This window comes from Eulemur rufifrons, chromosome 19, assembly GCF_041146395.1.
Source record: "Eulemur rufifrons isolate Redbay chromosome 19, OSU_ERuf_1, whole genome shotgun sequence".
NCBI classification, from domain to species: domain Eukaryota; kingdom Metazoa; phylum Chordata; class Mammalia; order Primates; family Lemuridae; genus Eulemur; species Eulemur rufifrons.
This window is the reverse complement of record NC_091001.1, coordinates 73,022,232-73,043,541: the sequence shown is the minus strand read 5'-3', so window position 1 is coordinate 73,043,541 and position 21,310 is coordinate 73,022,232. Positions and strand designations below refer to the sequence as shown.

The 21,310-nt window shown below is 36.6% G+C and overlaps 1 protein-coding gene across 7 annotated transcripts in view; it reads right to left on the bottom strand.

Moving 5' to 3' along the window:
- RTN4 (reticulon 4) overlaps positions 1–17,123 on the bottom strand; it is a 73,156-nt gene extending 56,033 nt beyond the window's left edge. For 3 of the 7 annotated variants that reach the window (XM_069495305.1, XM_069495310.1, XM_069495311.1), the window contains exon 1: positions 15,577–16,342. In XM_069495305.1, the coding sequence (XP_069351406.1) occupies positions 15,577–16,132 (556 nt within the window). In that variant the 5' untranslated portion in view covers positions 16,133–16,342. Of the gene's footprint in view, positions 1–14,925; positions 15,004–15,576; positions 16,437–16,554 lie in introns of those variants that run through there. The other 4 variants (XM_069495307.1, XM_069495306.1, XM_069495309.1 and 1 more) reach the window with 4 other exon arrangements.
- Positions 17,124–21,310: the final 4,187 nt, after the last annotated feature.

Sequence of the window (21,310 nt, the reverse complement as noted above, 5' to 3'; positions counted from 1 at the left end):
GATTGGGCTACTCATCCAAACCAGTAAGATAATAATGCCTTATAAGATTTTTTAAAGTGTATACACATGTATATACATTTTTAAAAGATGACTTGCTATGTGATCTTAGTTAAGTTACATAGTTTATCATTTGTAAAATGAGGGCAAGTTCCTTTCAGCTAAAACAATGAAATATAAGCTTATATAAAACTGAGATTTGGGGGTCAAAGAGCAGAACCAAATAATTACATAACTACTCCATCTAAATAAAAGGTAGCTAATTCTTAAACAAAACAGTTGCCTTTTTCATCTAGATAATGTAGTTAAAAGCCACTAATTCAGAGGCCAGTCTATTTGTAAAGTAAACTAGGAACATATACTACTGTTAAAATTTAAAGGAAAATAAACTACATCTAAAATTGTACCCAAAATTTAAAGAATTTTTTAAAATATACTGTATCTTTATTCCTATCCAATATCAGAATGTCTGATAATAAAAACTATACTCCTGGAATTTGTCCAAGTAAAAAAGTTTACCAATTGGTATTTCAAATATTCACTACATTAAAAAAAATCTTCATTTTTGTAAAATGCGATTCAGTGCAGAGTTAACCACAAAACAACTACTGCATTTCTAAAAGCTCTTATTAAAAAATCCAGAATAGGTCACTACCATTTGGATCTTCAAGAGAGCTGCTCGGACTCCTACTAAAGCAATCATGGATCATGGAATTGAATTGCCTGGGTTCAAATCACAAATCCATCATTTACAACTGTGTCACCCTGAGAAAAGTTATTGCTTAGCCATTCTGTGCCTCATTTCCTCATTTGTAAAACACAGATAATAATAGTACCTACCTCAAAATGCTGGGAGGGAGTGGAAAAGAAAAAAGAAAACAACTTGCCCTAAGTCACAGAGCTCGGAGGCCAGAAGGCCAGGATTCAAACCACAGTCTAACTCCCAAATCCTTATGTTTTTATATTCTGTGATGCGTTTATGCACAAGTGCAATAAACGGTGTTAATTCTTCTAACTTTATCAGCCTCTCAAATTTGTTGTCCCAAAACAAGATTAATTTTCACCCAGCAAATATACCTTGTAAATATCTGAAATACTGGACTGATTAATTACTTCTATTCTACAGTATAAAAACATTTATAGAGACATTAATGTGGGCTAGGTACTGTGCTGATCAGGCACATTTGTTTCAAATGCTCATGCAATCCTCAAAACCACCCTGTAAGGTAGATACTATCGTTGTCCCCATTTCACAGATGAGGAAACAGAGACATAAAAAGGCTAAGTAAATTTCCCCAGAGTCATAATACTGAAAGTGATAGATCTGAGACACAGTGTACAAGTCCATGCTCTCTTTTGTGACTACTCTGTAGTACTTCCCATTCTTGTATGTACTTAGAATTTTAAAATGACTAATAAATAAAAGTAATGATATTAAAAGAAAATTCTGATCAATAATATATATGATAAGCTACCAAATTCTAAGGCTAAAAACACCTAAAATTATTTGTTTTGAAAAAATATTACTAATCTTACGTTAGTCTTTCTCTGTAAAAGATCCTGACTTTCACAAATGAATAAACAATTTTAAAATCAGGAATACTACATTAAGCAAAAAGCATAACATTCTAAATTGCTGAGTTATGTTACATATACACTGTTACATTATTAGGCTTAAAAAAAGGGCAAATGATGCCTCCTCTTTTTATGATCTATTCATAATGCTAATTACTAAATGAAATAAAAACTTTAATCATCAATCTCATTTGTGCTATTTTGAACTCATAGACAAAAAAATTAATAGATATTAAAGACTTAATTATGTCCACACACTAACTAAAAACATAGTGGCACTTTTCCAAAAATAAACAAATCAACAAAAGCAAGTTTTCACTAAATAATAAGCAAAGAGGAAGCCAGAACTTTCCCAGTAAGTCTCTTTATCTATGCTATCAAATTAATATTCTTAAAAAAATTTCTATATATTCTCTTGCTCCAAACACTTAAAAGCTCTCAGTTAACCACTGAATTATAACTAAAGCCCTTAGATAAATGAAGCCCTCCACCATATGGCCCCAACTTAACTGTCTAAACTTATTTAAACAATTTTTCACCTATCAACTATGCTAACTAAAGGCCATTCTTCCTAATCATACCCATGCCTTCCCCCTCTACATCTCTGAATGCTGACATCCATTAAACCTCAAATTCACCATATCCAACCTTACTTTTTTTCTAAAACATACTCATGCTTATCTTATTTTTGTTAATCTTCCACCACATTTCCAGTTACCTAAGCTCAGAAAATTAAGTAACTTAGTCACATAGCTAGTTAATGACAAAACTAGAAAAGTAAAACTCTGTCACTACAATCAAATACACACTTATTTCCTTATCACTCCCAGTAAAATAAACAGAATCATACTTATAGTGACAGCATGAAAGATGAGCACCATTCACAGAACAACTTTTTCCAAATGATCTATCCCTCCTGTTGGTCCTAAAGCTAGATTCATTTCCTTACCCTTAGTATACATTTAGACTACTTCTCTCTAACATACTTTGAATGCTAATTACTTCCATCACATAAGGATCTGTTTCAGAATTAAAGTTCACTAGAGATGTTCAGAGTATATCATTTTCTTAAAAAATAAAAGAGGTATGTCAGTTTTTAATATATTACTGCAATTTATTACTAATGAATTCAAAAATATATGAGCTCTCACAATCTCACCAATGTCTGCAAACATTATACGGAGTATTTTCCTTGACATACTCATTTCAAAAATTTTCACCAACCAAAAGTGAAATTGGTCAGTAAAATTTTATCTAATTATGAAACTAGAAAAAATGCATTTTAAAACTATACAGAAGAACTTCTGCTTCTGGCTACAACAGTAATTATATCACATTAGCTCTTCCAATATAAACAACTATAAATATGGACAAAATATAGAAAGCAACTATCTTGAGACACTGGACGACAGGTAGTATAGGAATGTGAATCCTGAGAAAAGGGAAGCATGCGAAACAATTGCCCTGGCTTTCTGTCTGAAAACACTTCCTGGTCTACAGTATAGGTAGGAGGAGCCCAAGAATACCGCACCCTTGCTAAACTGAGGAATTATCTGCAATCTGCAGGGCAGGGTAACATGCAAAGGAAAGCTTCATAGAAAAGGAGCTCCAAAAATCTGGATAGGGGTTCCTCTTACATTTTGGGGTGAATACCATGCTGCACACGCACAGCATAAGACTCAGCAAGGCCTAGCCAAGAAACCTATGGTAGACTTGTGCGCTAAACGGGTATTTTGGAGGGCAGACAGTGCTGGAAGACTTGACCTAATAATTTCGACCAGTCAGAGTGGAGAGAACTCACTGAACACCATAAGTATACAACTGAGATCCCAGAAAGGGAAAACCTTAAGAGTAGGACTACTCTAACCTCAAAGTAAGGAATACTCTAGACCAAGAGTCAGCAAACTACGGCTTATGGGCCAAAGTTGTATTGGAACACAGCCATGCCCATTCATTTATGTATTGCCTATAGCTACTTTTGCACAATAAAAACAGAGATGAGTAGTTAAGACAAAGGCTGCATGGCTCACAAGCCTAAAATATTTATTATTTGGCCCTTTAAGAAAAAGTCTGCTGACTCCTGCCTCTCAACCCACCCTAACTTTAAAATCAAAGCTTGAAAGGATCAAGATAATTTGGCAGCAAATTAACTGCCTGCTAGAACAAAGTTAATATCACCACATCCACCACATGCAGTATTAACTAAAAAAATTACTGGACATGTAAAAAAGAAAATAGGACCATAAATAAGAAAAAATAGCTAATACAAACAAACAGAAGTAATGTAGAAATGAATTAGCAAACACTAAAATGGAAATTAAAATAGCTATTAAAATATTACTAAATAAGCATAGAAGATAGATATACTGAGTGAATAGACAAGGAACCTTGGTAGAGAAATATAGACTAGAAAAAAAGAACTAAATGGAAATGCTAGAACTGAAAATTACGTTAACAAAAAAAAAAATAAAACAGAAAAACACTAGATGAGCTTAAAAGCAGACTGGACAATACAGAATAAAAGATTTATTGATAAATAAGCTTAAAAATAAATTAACAGAAACTATTCAAACTGAAGCACAGTGGGGGGCAAAGGGGGGGGGGATGAACTGTGACCTGAGAAACAATCAAGCAGTTAAATTATCTGTAATTGTAGTCCACACACACACAAAAAAAAACAATGGTGAATGAAGCCAGAAAAAAACCTAAAGATAAAATGGCCTGAAATTTGATAAAAGTTGGTATTTTGAAAGCCAACAGACCCAAGAAGCTCAATGAACTCCAAAGAAAGATAAACACAACACCACAAAAAGGCATGCCATAGAGGTCAAACTGAAAACCAAAGATACAGAAACAACCTTGAAAACAACAGGCAAACAACAGTAAGAATGACCTGACCTCTCACAGGAAATGATGTAATCCAAAAAGTAATGGACTGCCTTTAAAGTGATGAAAAAACTGACAGTCTAGAATTATACACAGTCAATCCTCATTATTCACTGATTCTTTATTCGCGAATTCACCTACTCACTAAATTTGTAACCTCAAAATTAATACCGGAAGCACTTACAAAAGCATGTGCATGTGCAGAGTGGACAAACATTTGGGTCATCCAAAGTGCACATTCCCCCACTGAGGTGGAACAAGACAACCCTATTACCTTCTTGTTTCTGCTCACACACTGTAAACAAGTGTCCTTTTGTTTTTCTCATTTTTGTGTTTTGTTGGTGATTTCCCTGTTTAAAATGGTCCCTAAGCACAGTGCTGACGTGCTGTCTAGTGTTCTTAGCCACAAGGCTATGATGTGCCTTATAGATAAAATACATGTATTAAATAAGCTTCCTTCAGGCATGAATTACATTGTTGTTGGCTCTGAATTCAGTGTTAATGAATCAATATATATTAAATAAGGTGTTTTTATTTTTTAAATTGATATATATACTTATATGTATTTTGGGGGTACATGTAATATTCTGATACCTGTATACATTGTGTAATGATCAAATCAGGGTAACTGGGATATCCATCACCTCAAACATTTATCTTTTCTTGTGTTGGGAACATTACAATTCTTCTCTTCTATTTTAAATATACAATAAATTACTGTTAACCACAATTTCCCTACTGAACTACGGAATGCTAGAACTTATTCTTTCTATCTAACTATACTTTTGTACCCCAGGTGTCTTTAAATAGAAACACATATAAAACAAGGTTATGTATTCATTGGTTAGCAAAAATATTATAACCAGAGGTTTGCAGGGACCTACTCTGTATTCCCCCTAGGAGCAATGATTCAGTATTTGCTAATTCATTGTTTTCAGTGACTATATAGAATATAATTACAGCAAATATCAAGAATTGACTGATTCATCAAAAGTATCCAAAACATTAAAGATAAATAAAGATATTTTCAGATAAATGAGATGAAAACAAAAGCTCAAAGAATTTGACACTGAGATCTGCACCATAAGAAATGTTGATTGGGGTGGGGCAAGGGCAATATACGTAACCTAAACTTTTGTACCCCCGTAATATGCTGAAATTAAAAAAAAAATGTTAAATGAAGTTCTTCAGAATGAAAGAAAATGATACCACATGGAAACTTAATCTTCATGAAGGAATGAAAAATGGCCTAGGTGGTAAATATATAGGTAGATATATTTTAAAAGACTTTTCTCATTTCTTAATTTCTTTAAAGAATTGATTTTCTGAAGCACACATAATTGTAATATATAATAATTATAATACATGTAGAAGCAAAACTTATCATAAAAGTACAAAGGATGAAAGGAGCATATGGAAGTATAATGTTCCATTACAGGTGAAGCATGTAAAGTGGTATCATACTTACGGTAGATTTTGATAAATTGAGAATGCATTCTGTAATCCCTAGAGCAATCTCTTAAAAAATAAAGAGGTAAAGCTAAAACCTCAACAGAGGAGATAAATCTGAATATTAAAAAATACTCAATTGATCTAAAGGGAAAAGAATATAATGGAACAAAAAGCAGATGGGACAAAGAAAAAAGACCGAACCTTATATTAATAATTACATTGAATATAAATGGTCTCCGTTAAAAGGCAGAGGTTTTCAGATTGGATGAAAATCCTACTATGTGCTGTGCTCACAAGACACATTTTAATGATAAAGACACAGACAAGTAAAAGAATGTAAAAAGAATAGATCATCTAAGCACTTATCCTACAAAATCTGGAGTGGCTATATTAATGTGTAACAGTAGATTCAAAGACAAGGCATATTACCAGAGATAAAGAAGGACATTTGATAATAACAGCGTAACACATCACATAATATAGATATAACACTAAGTAGATACAACACCACTAAAAGTGTATATGAGACACATAAAGCAAAAACTAACGAGAGACAAATTCACAAATTTTTGTTAAAAATTTTAACACAATTTTCAGTAGATAAAATAAGACACACAAACACACATACACACAATCAGTGAGGACACAAATGATTCAGGCCATGCTATCAATGAACTAAACCTAACTGACTTTTATAGAACACAGTTACAACCAACAATATAATGAACATTCTTCTCAAGTACATACAGAATCCCCAAGATAAACCATTTACTGGACAATAAAACAATCTCAATAAATCTAAAAGGATTGAAATCATGCAGTGTATGTTCTTTGACCACAATGGATTCAACTAAAATCAGTAACACAAAAACAGAAAAATCCTCAAGTGTTTAGAAATTAAACTACAAAATTCTAAATAATCCATCAATCAAAGAAAATAAAGGAAAAATCAAAGAATATTCTAAATCAAATGATAATAAAAATTTGTGGAATGCAGCTAATGCAATGCTTAGAGAGAAATTTATAGCTCTAAATGCATTTTTAAAAAGGCTTAAAATAAAATGTTAAAGCTTTCACTTTAAGAAACTAGAAAGAGAACAAGTAAAACCCAAACAAGAAGAAAATAATAAAAAAAGCAGACACCAATAATATTAGAAAATATACAACAGAGAAAAATCAACAAAACCAAAAGTTGGTTCCTTGAAACAATCAACAGAATTGACAATCCCCTAAAATGACCAAGGGAAAAAAGAGAAAGAAAGAAAGACTGGAAAGAGTAAAGAGAATGTATTGGAAAAAAAGAGGGACTCTCACAATAGGTCATAAAAACATGAGACTATTAACAAATTTATGGCAATAAATTAGACAACTTAGATGAGTGGACAAATTCCTTTAGGTCCACTTATTAAGATGAAATGGAAAAATTTCTGAACACCCAGTCATCAATATGAACTAGACAAATTCCTTGGAAGACACAAATTGACAAAGACCAAAACTGACACAAGCAGAAACTGAAAATCAAAATAGCCCTAGTGACTTAAAAAATATATACTTGTAATTTAAAACCTCCACAAAGAAAACTCCAAGCACGGATGCCTTCGCCAGTGAATTCTACAAACCTATATTCTATAAAACTGTGGTCCCCAACCCCTGGGGTATGATTGGTCTGCCAGGAACCAGGGTGCACAGCAGGAGGAGAATGGCTAGTGAGGAAGCAAAGCCCCACCTGCACCTACAGCTGCTCCCTCCATCATTGGCATCATCGCCCGAGCCCTGCCCCCATCAGAGCAGCATGGCATTGGACCGTCACAGGAACAAGAATCCCACTGCAAAATGTGCTTGCCAAGGAGCCAGGTTGGGTGCTCCACATGAGGATCCAACTCCTAATGATCTGAGGTGGAGGTGAGGCCGATCCTGACTGCCCCTGCCCATGGAAAAACTGTCTTCCACAAAACGGGCTCCTCGTGTCAAAAGGGTCGGGGACCGCTGCTATAAAACATCTAATGGTTAGTATCAACCTTACAAAAACTCTTTCTGCATATAAAGAAAAAGCAAACACTTTCCAAAAAAATTTATGCATTTATGCATTCATACCAAAACCAAAGATATTATAAGAAAATAAATTTACATGACAATATCCCTCACAACACCACATGCAAAAAAATTTTTAATAAAATATCAGCAAATTGAATCCAGCTATTCATAAAAAGTATAACGATCACCAAATGGGGTTTTATCACAGGAATGCAAGGTTAGTTCAACATTCAAAATCAAATAATTAAATTTACCATATTAGCAACATCCTAAAAAAGAAAAGTCATATCATCTCAATAGATGCCAAAAAAGCATCTGACAAAATTCAGTACCCATAATCATAAAAATTCTCAGAAAATTGGGAATAGAAGGAAATTTTCTCAACCTAAGGGTCAGTATATGTAGGAAAATTATGCAGCTAACATCATAAAGACTAAATTCACTCAAGATTCAGAATAAAACAAGGAATCTACTACACTTCTCACACCATGTCTATAGGATAAAGTTCTGAAGGGAAAGTAACACTATCTTAACTTACAGACAACAGGATTGTGTAGTTAGAAAATCCTAAGGATTAAAGCAAACACAAAACCTACAAAAGCTAGTGGTCAATTTATCAAAAATGCAGGATAGATGCAAAGGCAGTATACAAAACTCAACTTTTTTTCCTTGAAAAGACAGAAATTACCAAAACTGACATAAACAGAAACTGAAAATCAGAATAGCCCTAGTGACTTAAAGAAAGTATACATGTAATTTAAAATCTCCACAAAGAAAAACCAAGCACATATAGTAACAAGTAACAAATGAAAATTGTTTAAATATCACTTACAATAGCAACAAAAACCATAAAATACTTAGGCATAAATTTAACAAGAGATGTACAAAACCTCTATATTGAAAACTACAAAACACTGCTGAGAGAAATTATAACCGTTCTAAACAATACACAGATATATCATGTTCATGGTTTGGAAGATTTAATATTGTTGAGTGTCCGGAAAATTGTTCTCTGAGTTTGTTTTTTTATGCATCTTAGGAGCAAAGGGACTCTGCTTTGTTCCTATCTTTTCAAAAATGTTTGTATTGCAAACAGCTTTGGAAAACAGAGACAGTGTCTTCCTCTTGAACAACAGGCAGGCATGCTTATTATGTGGTATAAAATATTCAGTTTCCCTAAGCTTAAAATTCGTCTCATATAATAAAGCCCTATTAACTAGTATTTTATTTTTAAAGTGTAGCAATGAAAACAGTCTGATACTTCTGGATGGACTGATAAACAGAAGAGAAAATATTTCACCCACACTACATGAATATGACAAAAGTGGCATTTCAAAATAGTTATCAAAAGATGGATGACTTAATAAATGGTGTTGGGACAAATGGGAAATCATCTTGAAGTATAAAATTGTATCACTACTTCACTCTCTAGAACAAAATAAACTGCAAATAAGTGCAAATAAGTCAAAGAATCAAACATTAAAATGAAATTTTAAAAAAATCATAAAAGTACTAGGAGAAAATATGGGAGAAATTTTTATGATCTTAGAGAAAGCCTTTCTGAGAATTACACAAAACTCAATGACTTTCTATTCCCAAAGTAGAAGAGAGTGTTCACAGCAACATTATTTATAACAGAAAAAAGAACCAACATAAATAACCATCAATAAGGGATTGATCAAATATATTGTACATACATGGAATTCTCTGCAGCTATTTTTGTGTAAAATAAAGTGGAAAGGGTATATACAGGTATAAATAAATATTATTCACAGATACCTTAAGAAACTACTAACAGGGTGGATCTACAGAAAACAACTTGGGGAATCGGTATAACAGGTAGGAAGTTATGTTTTTCTGTCTATTCTTTTGGTATTGTTTGGAATTTTTAACGTTGTATATGTAAACAAATGTTTTAACTCATAAGATTTGGAATTTTTATAGACAAAAATTATAGTAATTCTAGAATTATACAGAATATTAAGATCAGTATTCACCTATAGTATCTTATTCATCCAACAAATAACTATTTACCACATCTAAGGCACTATGCTCAGTAATGCAGATATAATGTCATGTAGTCCTTTTCCTCAAGGTAAAAAGGTAGTAGAGCTCCTTTCCTCTAGAACTATATAGTCCGGTGGAGGACAAAAATGAGTAAACATACCATTACCATATATACAGTATGATATACACTATAGTGAAGTAAGAATTGAATGTTATGGGAACACATGAAAAAAGCAACTTAAAATAATCATCATTCCAAAAAACATAAAAACCAGCAGCTTAAATGTGAAATTATCAATTGCTCCTTTGGGGTTAGAAAGCATTAGTCTGAGAAAACCTTAGCATCAGCAAAGCTGAGTCTCACTATTTTGCATGGCATGTCCTTCCTACACTAGCTAGCCACAAAGGTCACATTCATCCATTTACGCACTAGTGATAAACTAGAGTTCTGCCATTACAGTTCCCATCACTCATGCTGTCACCCCCAGAGGGACCTTCTAGAGTCTACATTGAGAAATAGGAACAAAAAATCTCAAAGAATGTACCATAAGTATAGTATATCTGCAACATTTACTTCTATTTAATAAGTGGTTCCAGGGAAGAACCAAGAAATATCATCCATTTGGTTGACACTTTTATCCTGGGTTAGCAAAGTACCTTTAAAATGAATCATTTAAATTAGGGCCTTGAATTTAAGTATTTCAAATAAATGCTTTATTATATTTACTTCAATATAGTAGTATTTCAAACAAATTGCTTTAAGGTATATTAAGAAAGTAACTACATATAAAACAAAGGCAATTAATGAATAATAGATAATATGCTCCTTTTTAGAAATGTTTTTATAATATAGCAATCTTCTAAGTTCACAGTGATACAGCACTAAAAGAGTATGTTTTCTAAACACTGTTCCATTTAGTTATTTGCCAAAAGTTGGAGATTTGAGGGAGTTTGCAAATTGCTAAAAAGACCATAAATTTGACACTCAGTTTCCTAGGAACCAATCTGAAACATAATTCACCCAATCTGTAAGGAGCATACCACTTATTTCCAAGTTTTTTAAATCAGAAATGACTTAATAAGAAAAAGTATTCGCAGACATAAAAATAAAAGGAAAGTGAGGAATGGACAGGGCATGTCATTCTTGGGAATGTCACATCAAGAACTTGGACTTTATATCAAGAACTGATACTTAAGATTTAAACTATAAATCACTAAAAAATCTTTTGAAATTTTTCATGTATGCTCATATGCCAATATAAATAATCATATAATAAATGGCTTTATAATGTAAAAGATTAATAATTTTTAGGCCCCAAGCCATAACCTATACTTACGAGCAATATTCAATTCTTTACAAATTTTCATATCAATTAACAGTTTTGACAGTCTCTGAAACTGGGTTAATAAACACTAATATTCTTTTCTTTGTGTTTACATCTATAGCCTCCAAGTCCTATCAATTCTTCTTTCATAAAGCCTATCTGTAACCTAACTGTAGAGATTCACAGCCAATTAAAGAAATCACGATTCCTGTAGTCTTTATATTCCTCCCTTCTATTCCACTTTCACTGAATGAATTAGTAATAAGCCAGTTCAGGCCCTACTCACCTCTCTCAGAACTACTGGAAAAGCTTTCTACATAGTTCACCTGTTTTTCTTTTCAACCTATCTTGAATATTGTCACTAATTTTCTAACACTGCTTTCATGATGCCTTGCCTCACAGTTCAATAATCTTCATAGGCTTCCCAATGCCTAAAGCAGTAATTTGCGAGAGGTGAAAAATAATGAAATAACTTTATGCTTTAGAAATAAAAGTTAATAAAAACATTTTTGGTTTCATAATATAAATTACCAAAAGCAAGGGCAACTGTGAAAGGCAGAGCATGGATTAAAAGGAAGATGATAAAAACCAAATTCCTTAATTTGGCATGCAATATCCTTCAGAATCCACATCTACCACACATTTTGTCTTAATGAACACTGGTTTAGAACATGTTTAGAGACTAGCTGAAAGTCACCATTAATGATAATATTTGCAATTCTCTCAAATCAATTTCTATCCAGAGTTTTCCCGTGCATATATTCAAAAGCCTAAGTTAATCAACCACCAAACCAAATGTTTCTCCATGAAAAATGGCCAAGTGAAAGGTTTCAGTCTTACTTCCCAGTTAACACATTGCAATGGAGGTGCCCCAGGCACAATAGAAAATGGCAAAATTACAACTTACCAATTAATGAAAATCAGAGTTTACTCAAAAATGTAAATGGCAATGTTAAATACCCAAGTGTCAGTGATCTATAAACTCTCTTCCAGGTAGGCTGGTCTATGTCTCTAACCATGCTCTGCACATTTCTCACCTTTTCTTTACTCACATCAGTCCTCTCAGTCTCACTGAATCTTCAAAACTTATTTTAGCTCCAAAATCACAACGTAATTATTTAAAGTGCATATTTCTAAAATAAACAACATATTTTTTAAAAAGCCAAACTTTTTTTACCTGGCCTGTTAGAGATCCCAAATGATCTGAGTGTAGCCCACCTCTCCACTCTCACCTTATACCACTCTCCCACTAGTTTTTCCTCACTAGTTTTACAAGATTCTTAAACATGCATAGAGAGCTCATTCCTGCCTCCCAGCTTTTGCCCTAGAAATTTCTTGGAAATTTTTGATCTCTGCAGCTCAAATCGCACCTTTCTCAGAAAGGCCTTTCTTAGTGCCCCCCACCTAAAAAAAGCCCCCCACACATCCAATCATTCTGTATGTCATAGTCCTGTTTATTTTCCTCATAACATCACTATTCTGAGTTCTTTAATTGTGCTTATCTGTACTCTTCACATAGGAAACACACACATCTTGCTTATTGCCAAACCCTTAAAGCCTAGAACAGTGCCTGTTTCTTGATAGATTATCAATAATGGGTTGAATTAACAAACAAACTCTTCAGTGTATTAAGAAATCTAGATGCACTAAAATGGCTTAACTGTCCATAATCATAATCACAATGTTCTTACGTTTATTAAAAGCACTAAAGTTTCCAAATAGTTACCATCAATACAGAATTAAGGGACTATGTAAAAACAATATTCTTTCTCCTTTGCCTTCTAAACTTAGTATTCCAACAGTCAAGATTCCAACAGATGCTGTTACCCTCTGAATCCTCAATGTTCAAAGAAAGGAACTCTTCCCTTTGCTCTTACGCAGTATTATGTCAGTATGCTTTTGTCAGTCATTAAATTTCCTGTTTAAAATTTTCTTATTACATTGTTTTTCTCTCTCACTTTAGTCTCTCTCAAATATCTTTTTCATATGGATAAGTAAAGATTGAATTACTCCTCATCTTCTAAGATCTTTAGTGTAGTGATGAGTGTTTTGAGTAGTGCCTGGGAGTACGTCAATATCAAACAATATTCAGAAGGATCACAATTGGCTTACTTTCCCCATTGTGGATGAATCAATTGAGAAACTATTGTATGATCTCAGACTGATTTTCTTTTTCTAGGAAATGAGCCACCTCTAAAATCCTACAAGGATATGAAGATTGCTCAGCAGACAGTTATATCACTTGATTCTTGACTTTTTATACATAAAGAAAGGTCCCACTGCTAACAGGACACTTTCTGTCCCAGAAGTATTTACAAATGCATCTAATAAATGCATTCTCAATTTCTTACAAACTTGATTTTTTCCCTTCCACAATAATTTCCCAAGATGAAAAGGGCAATAAAACAATGTTCCTAATAATAGTAGCATACAATCAAGGACATATATGAATGAAAGGATTTCAAAACTATTTTACAGACCATACATACTTTCATGCCTCGCTTAATGACAGGGATATGTTCTGAGAACTGTGTCGTGAGGCAATTTTGTCCTTGTGCATCACAGAGTGCACTTACCCAAACCTAGATGGTACAGCCTACTATACACCTAAGCTATATGGTAGAGCCAACTGCTCCTAGGCTACAAACCTGTACAGCATGTACTGTACCAAATATTGCAGGCAATTGTAACACAAGGGTTATTTGTGCACTATTTAGCATAAAAGATAAAAAATGGTAAACCTATATAGGGTCTTTATGATGAATAGAGCTTGCAGGACTGGTAGTTGCTCTGGGTGAGTCAGTGAGTGAATGTGAAGGCCTAATACGTTACTGTACACTACTGTAGACCTTATAAACACTACACATAAGCTATACTGAATTTATTTTTAAAATTTTTCTTTCTTCAATAAATCAATCTTTAGCTTGCTGTAATTTTTTTACTTTATAAACTTTTTAATTTTCTTTAACTTTTAGGCTTTTTTGTAATAACATTTAGCTTAAAACACAAATACATTATACATCAATATAAAAATATTTTCTTTATATCCATACTCTATAAGCTTTTTAAATTTTTCACATTTTAAACTTTTCTGTTAAAAATTAAGAAACATACACATTCGCCTAGCCTACACAGGGTCAGGATCAAGACGTCACTAGGCAGTAGGAATTTTTCAGCTCCATGATAATCTTATGGTACCACCGTCCTATATGCGGGGCATCTTTGACCCAAACGTCCTTATGCGGAACATGACTGTATTTTGTCTCCGTTAACCGAAAACATATAACTTCTAAAAACAGTATTTCTAACCATTATATAAAAACAATTTGTCTGTCTCAAAACAATACATTATATCTCAAGCTAAATCTGCCAAGAGTTCAATTAGCCAACTGGTGGCAAGGAATCCACAAGTTTTCCTTTCTTTAAGGATGTCATCCATTTTGCCTTTTCTTTTTTTCCCTAAGATTCAATTACGATGCATGCATTAAAAGGCTGAGCCAGTATACCCTAACAGTTAGCAATTCCTCTACTCTGGTGGAACTGCGCCCCCTCGGAACACAATGCGTAGATTCCATTTCCCTGGCTGGGTTTAGCTGGTAGGGAGTCGCCACATCACACCCCGGTGACCTGGGCGGTGGCAGGACTTCGCCAGAACTCTCCCCTTGCCAATTCTCCACGCACCACACCACTGGAGGCGCTCTCCCTTCACTGCAGATGGGTCATTGTGGACGTTTTCCACTCGGCCAGCTCCCCACAAACGCAAAGAGGAGGGGGGAGGGTGAAGCACAAGGGGGCCACCCACGCCAGGGAGCGGGTGAGGAGGGGGCCCGGAGGTGAATGCAGGTATACAGACCCGCAGCGAAACTGCATCTTTTCCCAAGGAGCAACCCAGGGGGTGGACAAAAGCCCCTCCTAATATGATTAAAGTGCCAAGGCCCTTCCATCCTCACCCCAAAGCCAAGCCAGCCCAATGAATCCACAACGCTAGTTCCTTGGTACACATCCAGTTCTTACTAGGGACGGGTGCCTAACTTCCGAGACGCAGTGGAATGGGGACCAGAAGGAAGAACGTTGAGGGCCCGGTGCACGTGCTCCCCGACACCAAGACAGACAATAAAGAACAAGCCCAGGCTTCCGCGGCTGCCCCACCCTTCTCTCAGCGCCTCCCACCAGCCGAGGCGCCACGGCCCCCACAACGGCAGACAAAGCCCCCTAGGGCCTTGCCGGAGGCATTTGGGGCTGCACACAAAAGAGGGAGGGGCGCGAGGGGCGGCGCGAGGCGGGAGGGCGCGGCACTCACCCACTGAGCCCGAGGAGCCCCTGCGCTTGGGCGCGGCCGGTGTGGAGGGGGGCGCGGCGGGGGCCGGGGCGGGCGGGGTCCACGCGGGCTCGGCCTGGGGGCTCACGCCGGCCGGGGGAGGAGGGGGAGGCCGGGCCGGAGGCTCGTCGTCCTCGGGCAGCTTGGAGGGTGAGACTGCGGCAGCAGACGGTAGGGATGGCGCGGACACCGTCGACGGCACGGGGCTCGGGTCCCAAGACGCCAGCCGCTCCGGGGCGGCAGGGGGCGCGGCCGGCAGGGGCCCCCGGGGCGCCGGGGGCACGAAGTCATTTCCGAAGTCCTGCATGGGCGCGCCGGCGGCAGGGGCGGGGGCCACCGGGGCCGCAGACAGCCCGGCGGCGGGCTTCCTCTCCAGCACCTCCAGCTCCTCCAAATCTTCGTCTTCGTCCTCCTCCTCTTCCTCCTCCTCTTCTTCCTCGTCCTCGGGTTCCCTCACGAACTGGTACTTGAACGCGGGCTGAGGCCGGGGCGGGCTGTCCGAGGACGAGACCAGAGGCGACTGGTCCAGGTCTTCCATGGCTGGCGGGTCGGAGATGATGCTGCAGCTGCTGCCACCGACTGAGCCGCTTCTTCTCAGAGCCGCGGGCGTTTGTGGGGGTTGGGGAGGACGGAGAGGGGGCCGGGCCGACCGAGTGAAGGACCTGCTGTGGCGAAGGTTCCCGGAACAATGAGACTGCTCCTCCTGCCTCAGCGCCCGTGATGCGCCACCCGCCGCGTACCCACTTGCCGCCGCCGCCGCCCAGACGAGCCAAGGAGTGGGGCCAGCGGACTCTCCGCCCAGTTTGGCGTGACTCACCCTCCCCGCAGGGAGGGCAGGGACTGGCGCCGGAGGGAGAGAGCCAATCGGCTACAGGATAGAGAAGATAGGCAACCGGCCCGCCCAACGGAAAGGGAAGGAGATTAAGGTGGGCGGGGCTCACTGCACTTCCTCTCTCTTACCGGCTGGGATTGGGCTTGGTGGGCGAGGTTTGGTTCTGGGCGCTCCACCCTCCACTTTGGGTGAGACGAGAAGTGGGGTGGGGTCTTCGCCTTGCCCGCAGCTGGAGGTTATTCTGTCACTAGCTTACTGCGAAAGGGGGCGAGATGCTGGCCAGGAGGGGTCCGGGAGGTTCCTGGCGCGCCACCGGAAGGGCGTTATTCTGGGGTTCTGGGGGTGGAAACTTTCCTCCAGGGAAAGGAAAAAAACAGACTGGAGAAAGGTACTAATGGGACTGTGAAGTAAGCCCTAAGCATTTTTATAAGATTTTTGAAATAAAAGGTTGTATTTTTTCACTTAAATTCCCAAACCACATCACTACTACCACTACCCTAAAAGAAAAAAAAAAAATATTTGGACAGTTTTAGGCTCACTCCCAATCTAAACTGCAGACCCTGGAATTAGTAGGCAAAACAGCTGTGCTAGATTACCTGGGGATCTGGGGCCGAGCATCTGAAAAGTCTGCTGTTCTTCCAAACAGGGTTTGGGGCTTTGCTTGCTGCTGGACTCTTACATGGTAGGAGAATGAGTCACCCAAAGAGAGAGGGAGAGAGGAAAGTGGAAATTCTCCAGAAAGATGCCTTAGAAAGCTAATTTGATTCACATTACATTTCAATCACCTTGGGCTCATGAGTCAACATTTAGGATGATTCAGGCTTTCTGGGAGTCAGGAAGCCCAAATACTCATTGGTTTGATATGCATACAGGAATAAGCATGATCCCCATTCCACTTTTTCCAAGACTGGACAATGTTAAGAAAGTAGTTGCAGAACATATAAGCAGCAGCATCCAGAGGTTCAGAGATCTCATCTTTCTCTTTTACCTTTCAAAAATATTCACTGCATGCCTACTGTGGAGGCCCTGAAGAAAGGAGGATAACCTGCTTTCAGATTGCTCCCAGTCGACGTGTGCTGTCCAATATCTTAGTCACTGGCTTCTTTTGGCTTTTGAGCACTTGCAAGTCTGAAATAAGATATGCTGTAAGTGTAAAATGCATACTGGATTTCGAGAATTTGTACCCCCCAAAAATGTAAAATATCTCAATTTTCATACTGGTTACATGTTGAAATTGATAATATTTTGGATATATTGGGGTAAGTATAATACATTATTAAATTAATTTCACTTGTTTCTTTTTAAAGCAGCTTCTAGAATATTTTAAATACATATATGTGGCTCACAGTATATTTCTATTTGACAGTGCTAGTCGAGATTAATGATTAAGAAATTTTGATTGCTCTGGGGAATCACTGGTTATTTAGGCAAATTCTTAGCTCCGTTTCATTTATATTACCATACGCTTAATTTGAGTATTAAAATAGAAAAGTAAAAGTAGAGGGAGGGATGAATAGGTAGAACACAGGAGATTTTTTAGGGCAGTATTATACTGTAATGGTGGATACATGACATTATGCATTTGGCAAAACCCATAGAACTACACAACAGAAGGAGTGACCCCCATTGCAAACTATAGGGTTTAGTTAATAATATATCAATATTGGTTCACCAATTATAACAAATGTGCCACATCAATGCAATATGTTAATAACAGGGGAAACAGGTTAGGATGTAAGGATGGGCATAATGGGAACTCTATTTTCTGTTCATCTTTTCTGTAAACCTAAAACTACTCTAAGAAATAAAGTTTGTTAATAAAAAAAAAAAAAGAGAGAAGTAGATAGAGATTTCCTGGCAATGTTACCTGATCAGGTTAATTATTAATAATATATTCAAGACTTAGCACATCGATTCCACAGAGATAAACTGGCTTTATTTCTGCAAAATGTTTGAGTTGCTTTGAGTTTGTTTGGTTTTATTTTTTTCAAGAGGTTGGAAACACTAGGCAGAGGTACGTATTGGTGTAGAATTTGGAGGCAGGAGGTTAATGCCAAATTAACTTAAAACAAAACAGATTCCCACAATAATGACTATAATAGTCACATTTGAAGTCAAATATTTGTCAAAAATTTTCAAAAATGTGCATGGTTTTAAATTAATTGCATACATATACAAAAATACACTAACAAAATTTTATCGTATGAACTTTTTCTATTAAGTCACAGTTTAGTTATCAACAATTCAATCTGCCCCATAATGTTTTTCTCACTATGATCATTCTGAAATTCCTTAATGGAAAGTTTCACAGAGTTTTCATATGTTATTTGTAAGTTGCTTATATGGTATTTCTGTATTCATATATCTCTGTACCTGCTACTACTAAAATGATCTCAAGAGATTATCTTTCATAAAAGTTTCATAAAATTATTATAGAAAAGTGGTAGATTTACAACTTTAGCAGTAAATGTTGAAGAAATAATATAAGCACTCTGATGCAGAATAAAAATAAAATTTTTATATTATTGATCTCAGTGACTTCTTAAAAATGTATTTGATGGATGAATAAGAGTAAAGAGTTTACGCAGTGTTCATAAAATGATCAACAAAGCATAAAGGAGAATGTTGCTGCTATTAAAATTAAAAGTAGAACTAGTTATACATTACTGGAACTAGATGTAAAATCACTCCCACTAACTAGAAAATTCTGGTGGGCATTTGAAATAGTTAATAGAAGAATACAAATTCTAATGAATTATCTTTGAAAATATCTCACCAGAAATAGAAGATTAAAGTTCCCAGATACCACTGATTACTAACTGTTCTCTTTGAGAACACTACAAGAGATCCATTCAGCCTGGTAAAGAATCTCAGAATTGGAAGGACTTTGGGAGGTCAGCTTAACCAGTCTCCCTCCCGTTATAAGAATTTCTTCTTTCATCGATGATAGATGTGGTCATCTGTGATAGATTAAAAAATGGCCACAAACTCTTTGCAACAACAACTCCCATCAAGAGGTAAGGTCGATTTCCCTACCTCTTCTGAGCTGGCTTTGTGACTTTCTTGACCAATAGAATGTCCTGGAAGTGAGTTCCAAGCCTAACCATCGGAGGAGTTGCAGCTTTCACTCTCACTCTCATGAAATGCTGAAGCGCTGTGAAAAAGCCCAGGTTATTCATCCTGGAAGATGAGAAGACATATATAGAGACCTAGCTGTCCCAGCCAAAGAGCTGAGATCACAGAAATGTGAGACCATCTCAGACTATCCAGCCAATCCAGAGTAACGAAAAATAATGAATCATTGTTGTTTTAAACCACTACCTTTTGGGATGGTTCATTACATAGCAAAAGCTAAATGAAACATCATCCATTTTGTGCTTCCATTTCATGCTTTATTCATTCATACAAGAAATATTTCTTGGGCATATGCTCTGCACTGGGCCCTCTGTTCAAGACTGGAGAATATAGCACTAAGCAAAACAGACACAAATGTACTTGCACATTTTCAATAAAGGGAGACTCGTCACTTAGGGAAATAGCCAATCCATTTCGGTAGTATTATACTTTATTGCAGAATGCTGAATTGATACCGAATCTGGTATTTATAGAACAGGTTGATTGTCCTTGCATCATGTATGCCCCTCAAAAGAGATAAAAGGTGTAGGGTGGGTATACTCGTCTACACATTGCAGGATGTGAACTCCAGGTGGGTTCAGCAGTAGAAGAGAGATGAGAGGTGGATTACAGGCAAACCTGTTTCAAGAGCTGTCAACCACAGCTTTTTCACCTACTGAAAATGACTTGCCTATATTCAGGAGCACCACTGAATTACATTTAACCTTTCCTTTTAAAAAAGATTGAAATATCATTTTGGCACTCTTAAGTGAAAAATTAACAGCTTGCTAAGTTGTTGTCCCTACCATTTTATGGGATTTTAAATTTCATGGAACATATCTTCTTGTGAAATGCAGTTCATGGTTCTGGTCAACACCTTGACTTATACTAAACCCATCTATAATAAGAATAGAAATATAAATATTATAAGATCAACTTCTTCAGCCATGCTAAACACTGACAATTAGTGTTGAACTTAAAATGTATAAGTCCTAAAAAGAAATCACATATTAATAATACGCAAGTGAAAGTCATAATTTAAACTTGAACCTAGTTTTTCTCCTTTCACTTTCTTGATTCCTCTGCATTATTAGTGCATTTCCTTAGGCTATTTCAATATGCATTATTTCTCTGGTGAAATTTATTTTTGATCCAGCAGAAAATTAATTTTGATCTAGCAGCATAAGTCCAAGCAGAGGAATTCGTAGGTCATGGTAGACAAATAAAAATGTGTCCTCATAAGAAAAAAGAACTACAGAGAAGAGTCTACAAAATTAAATAACTCATTCCAATATATAACGTGCTCTTCCTAATACCTAAAGATTGAAGTGGAAATTCTGTTATTTCATCTTCAATGGAGAAAGACAGAAACCAGTTGATAATTACCTTTAGAATCAACATTATTCATTTATTCAGTTAAAATCTATTGAGCATCCAGGCTCTGGTACTAAAGAATAAATAAAACATTTTCTAACATCAAGGAATTCATAGACACATATACATGTATCTATACATATATGGATGTATGTATATACATGTGTGTATGTGTACACATATATACACACACAATAGTTCTACCTCATCCACACTTTGCATTCCCTGTTTGAGTTACCTTCAGTCAACTGTGGTTTTAAAATATTAAATGGAAAATTACAGAAATAATTTGTAGGTTTTAAATTGCACACTGTTCTGAGTAGCATGGTGAAATCTCACGCAGTCCTGCTCCATCCCACCAGGGACATGAATCATCCTTTTGTCCAGCATATCCCC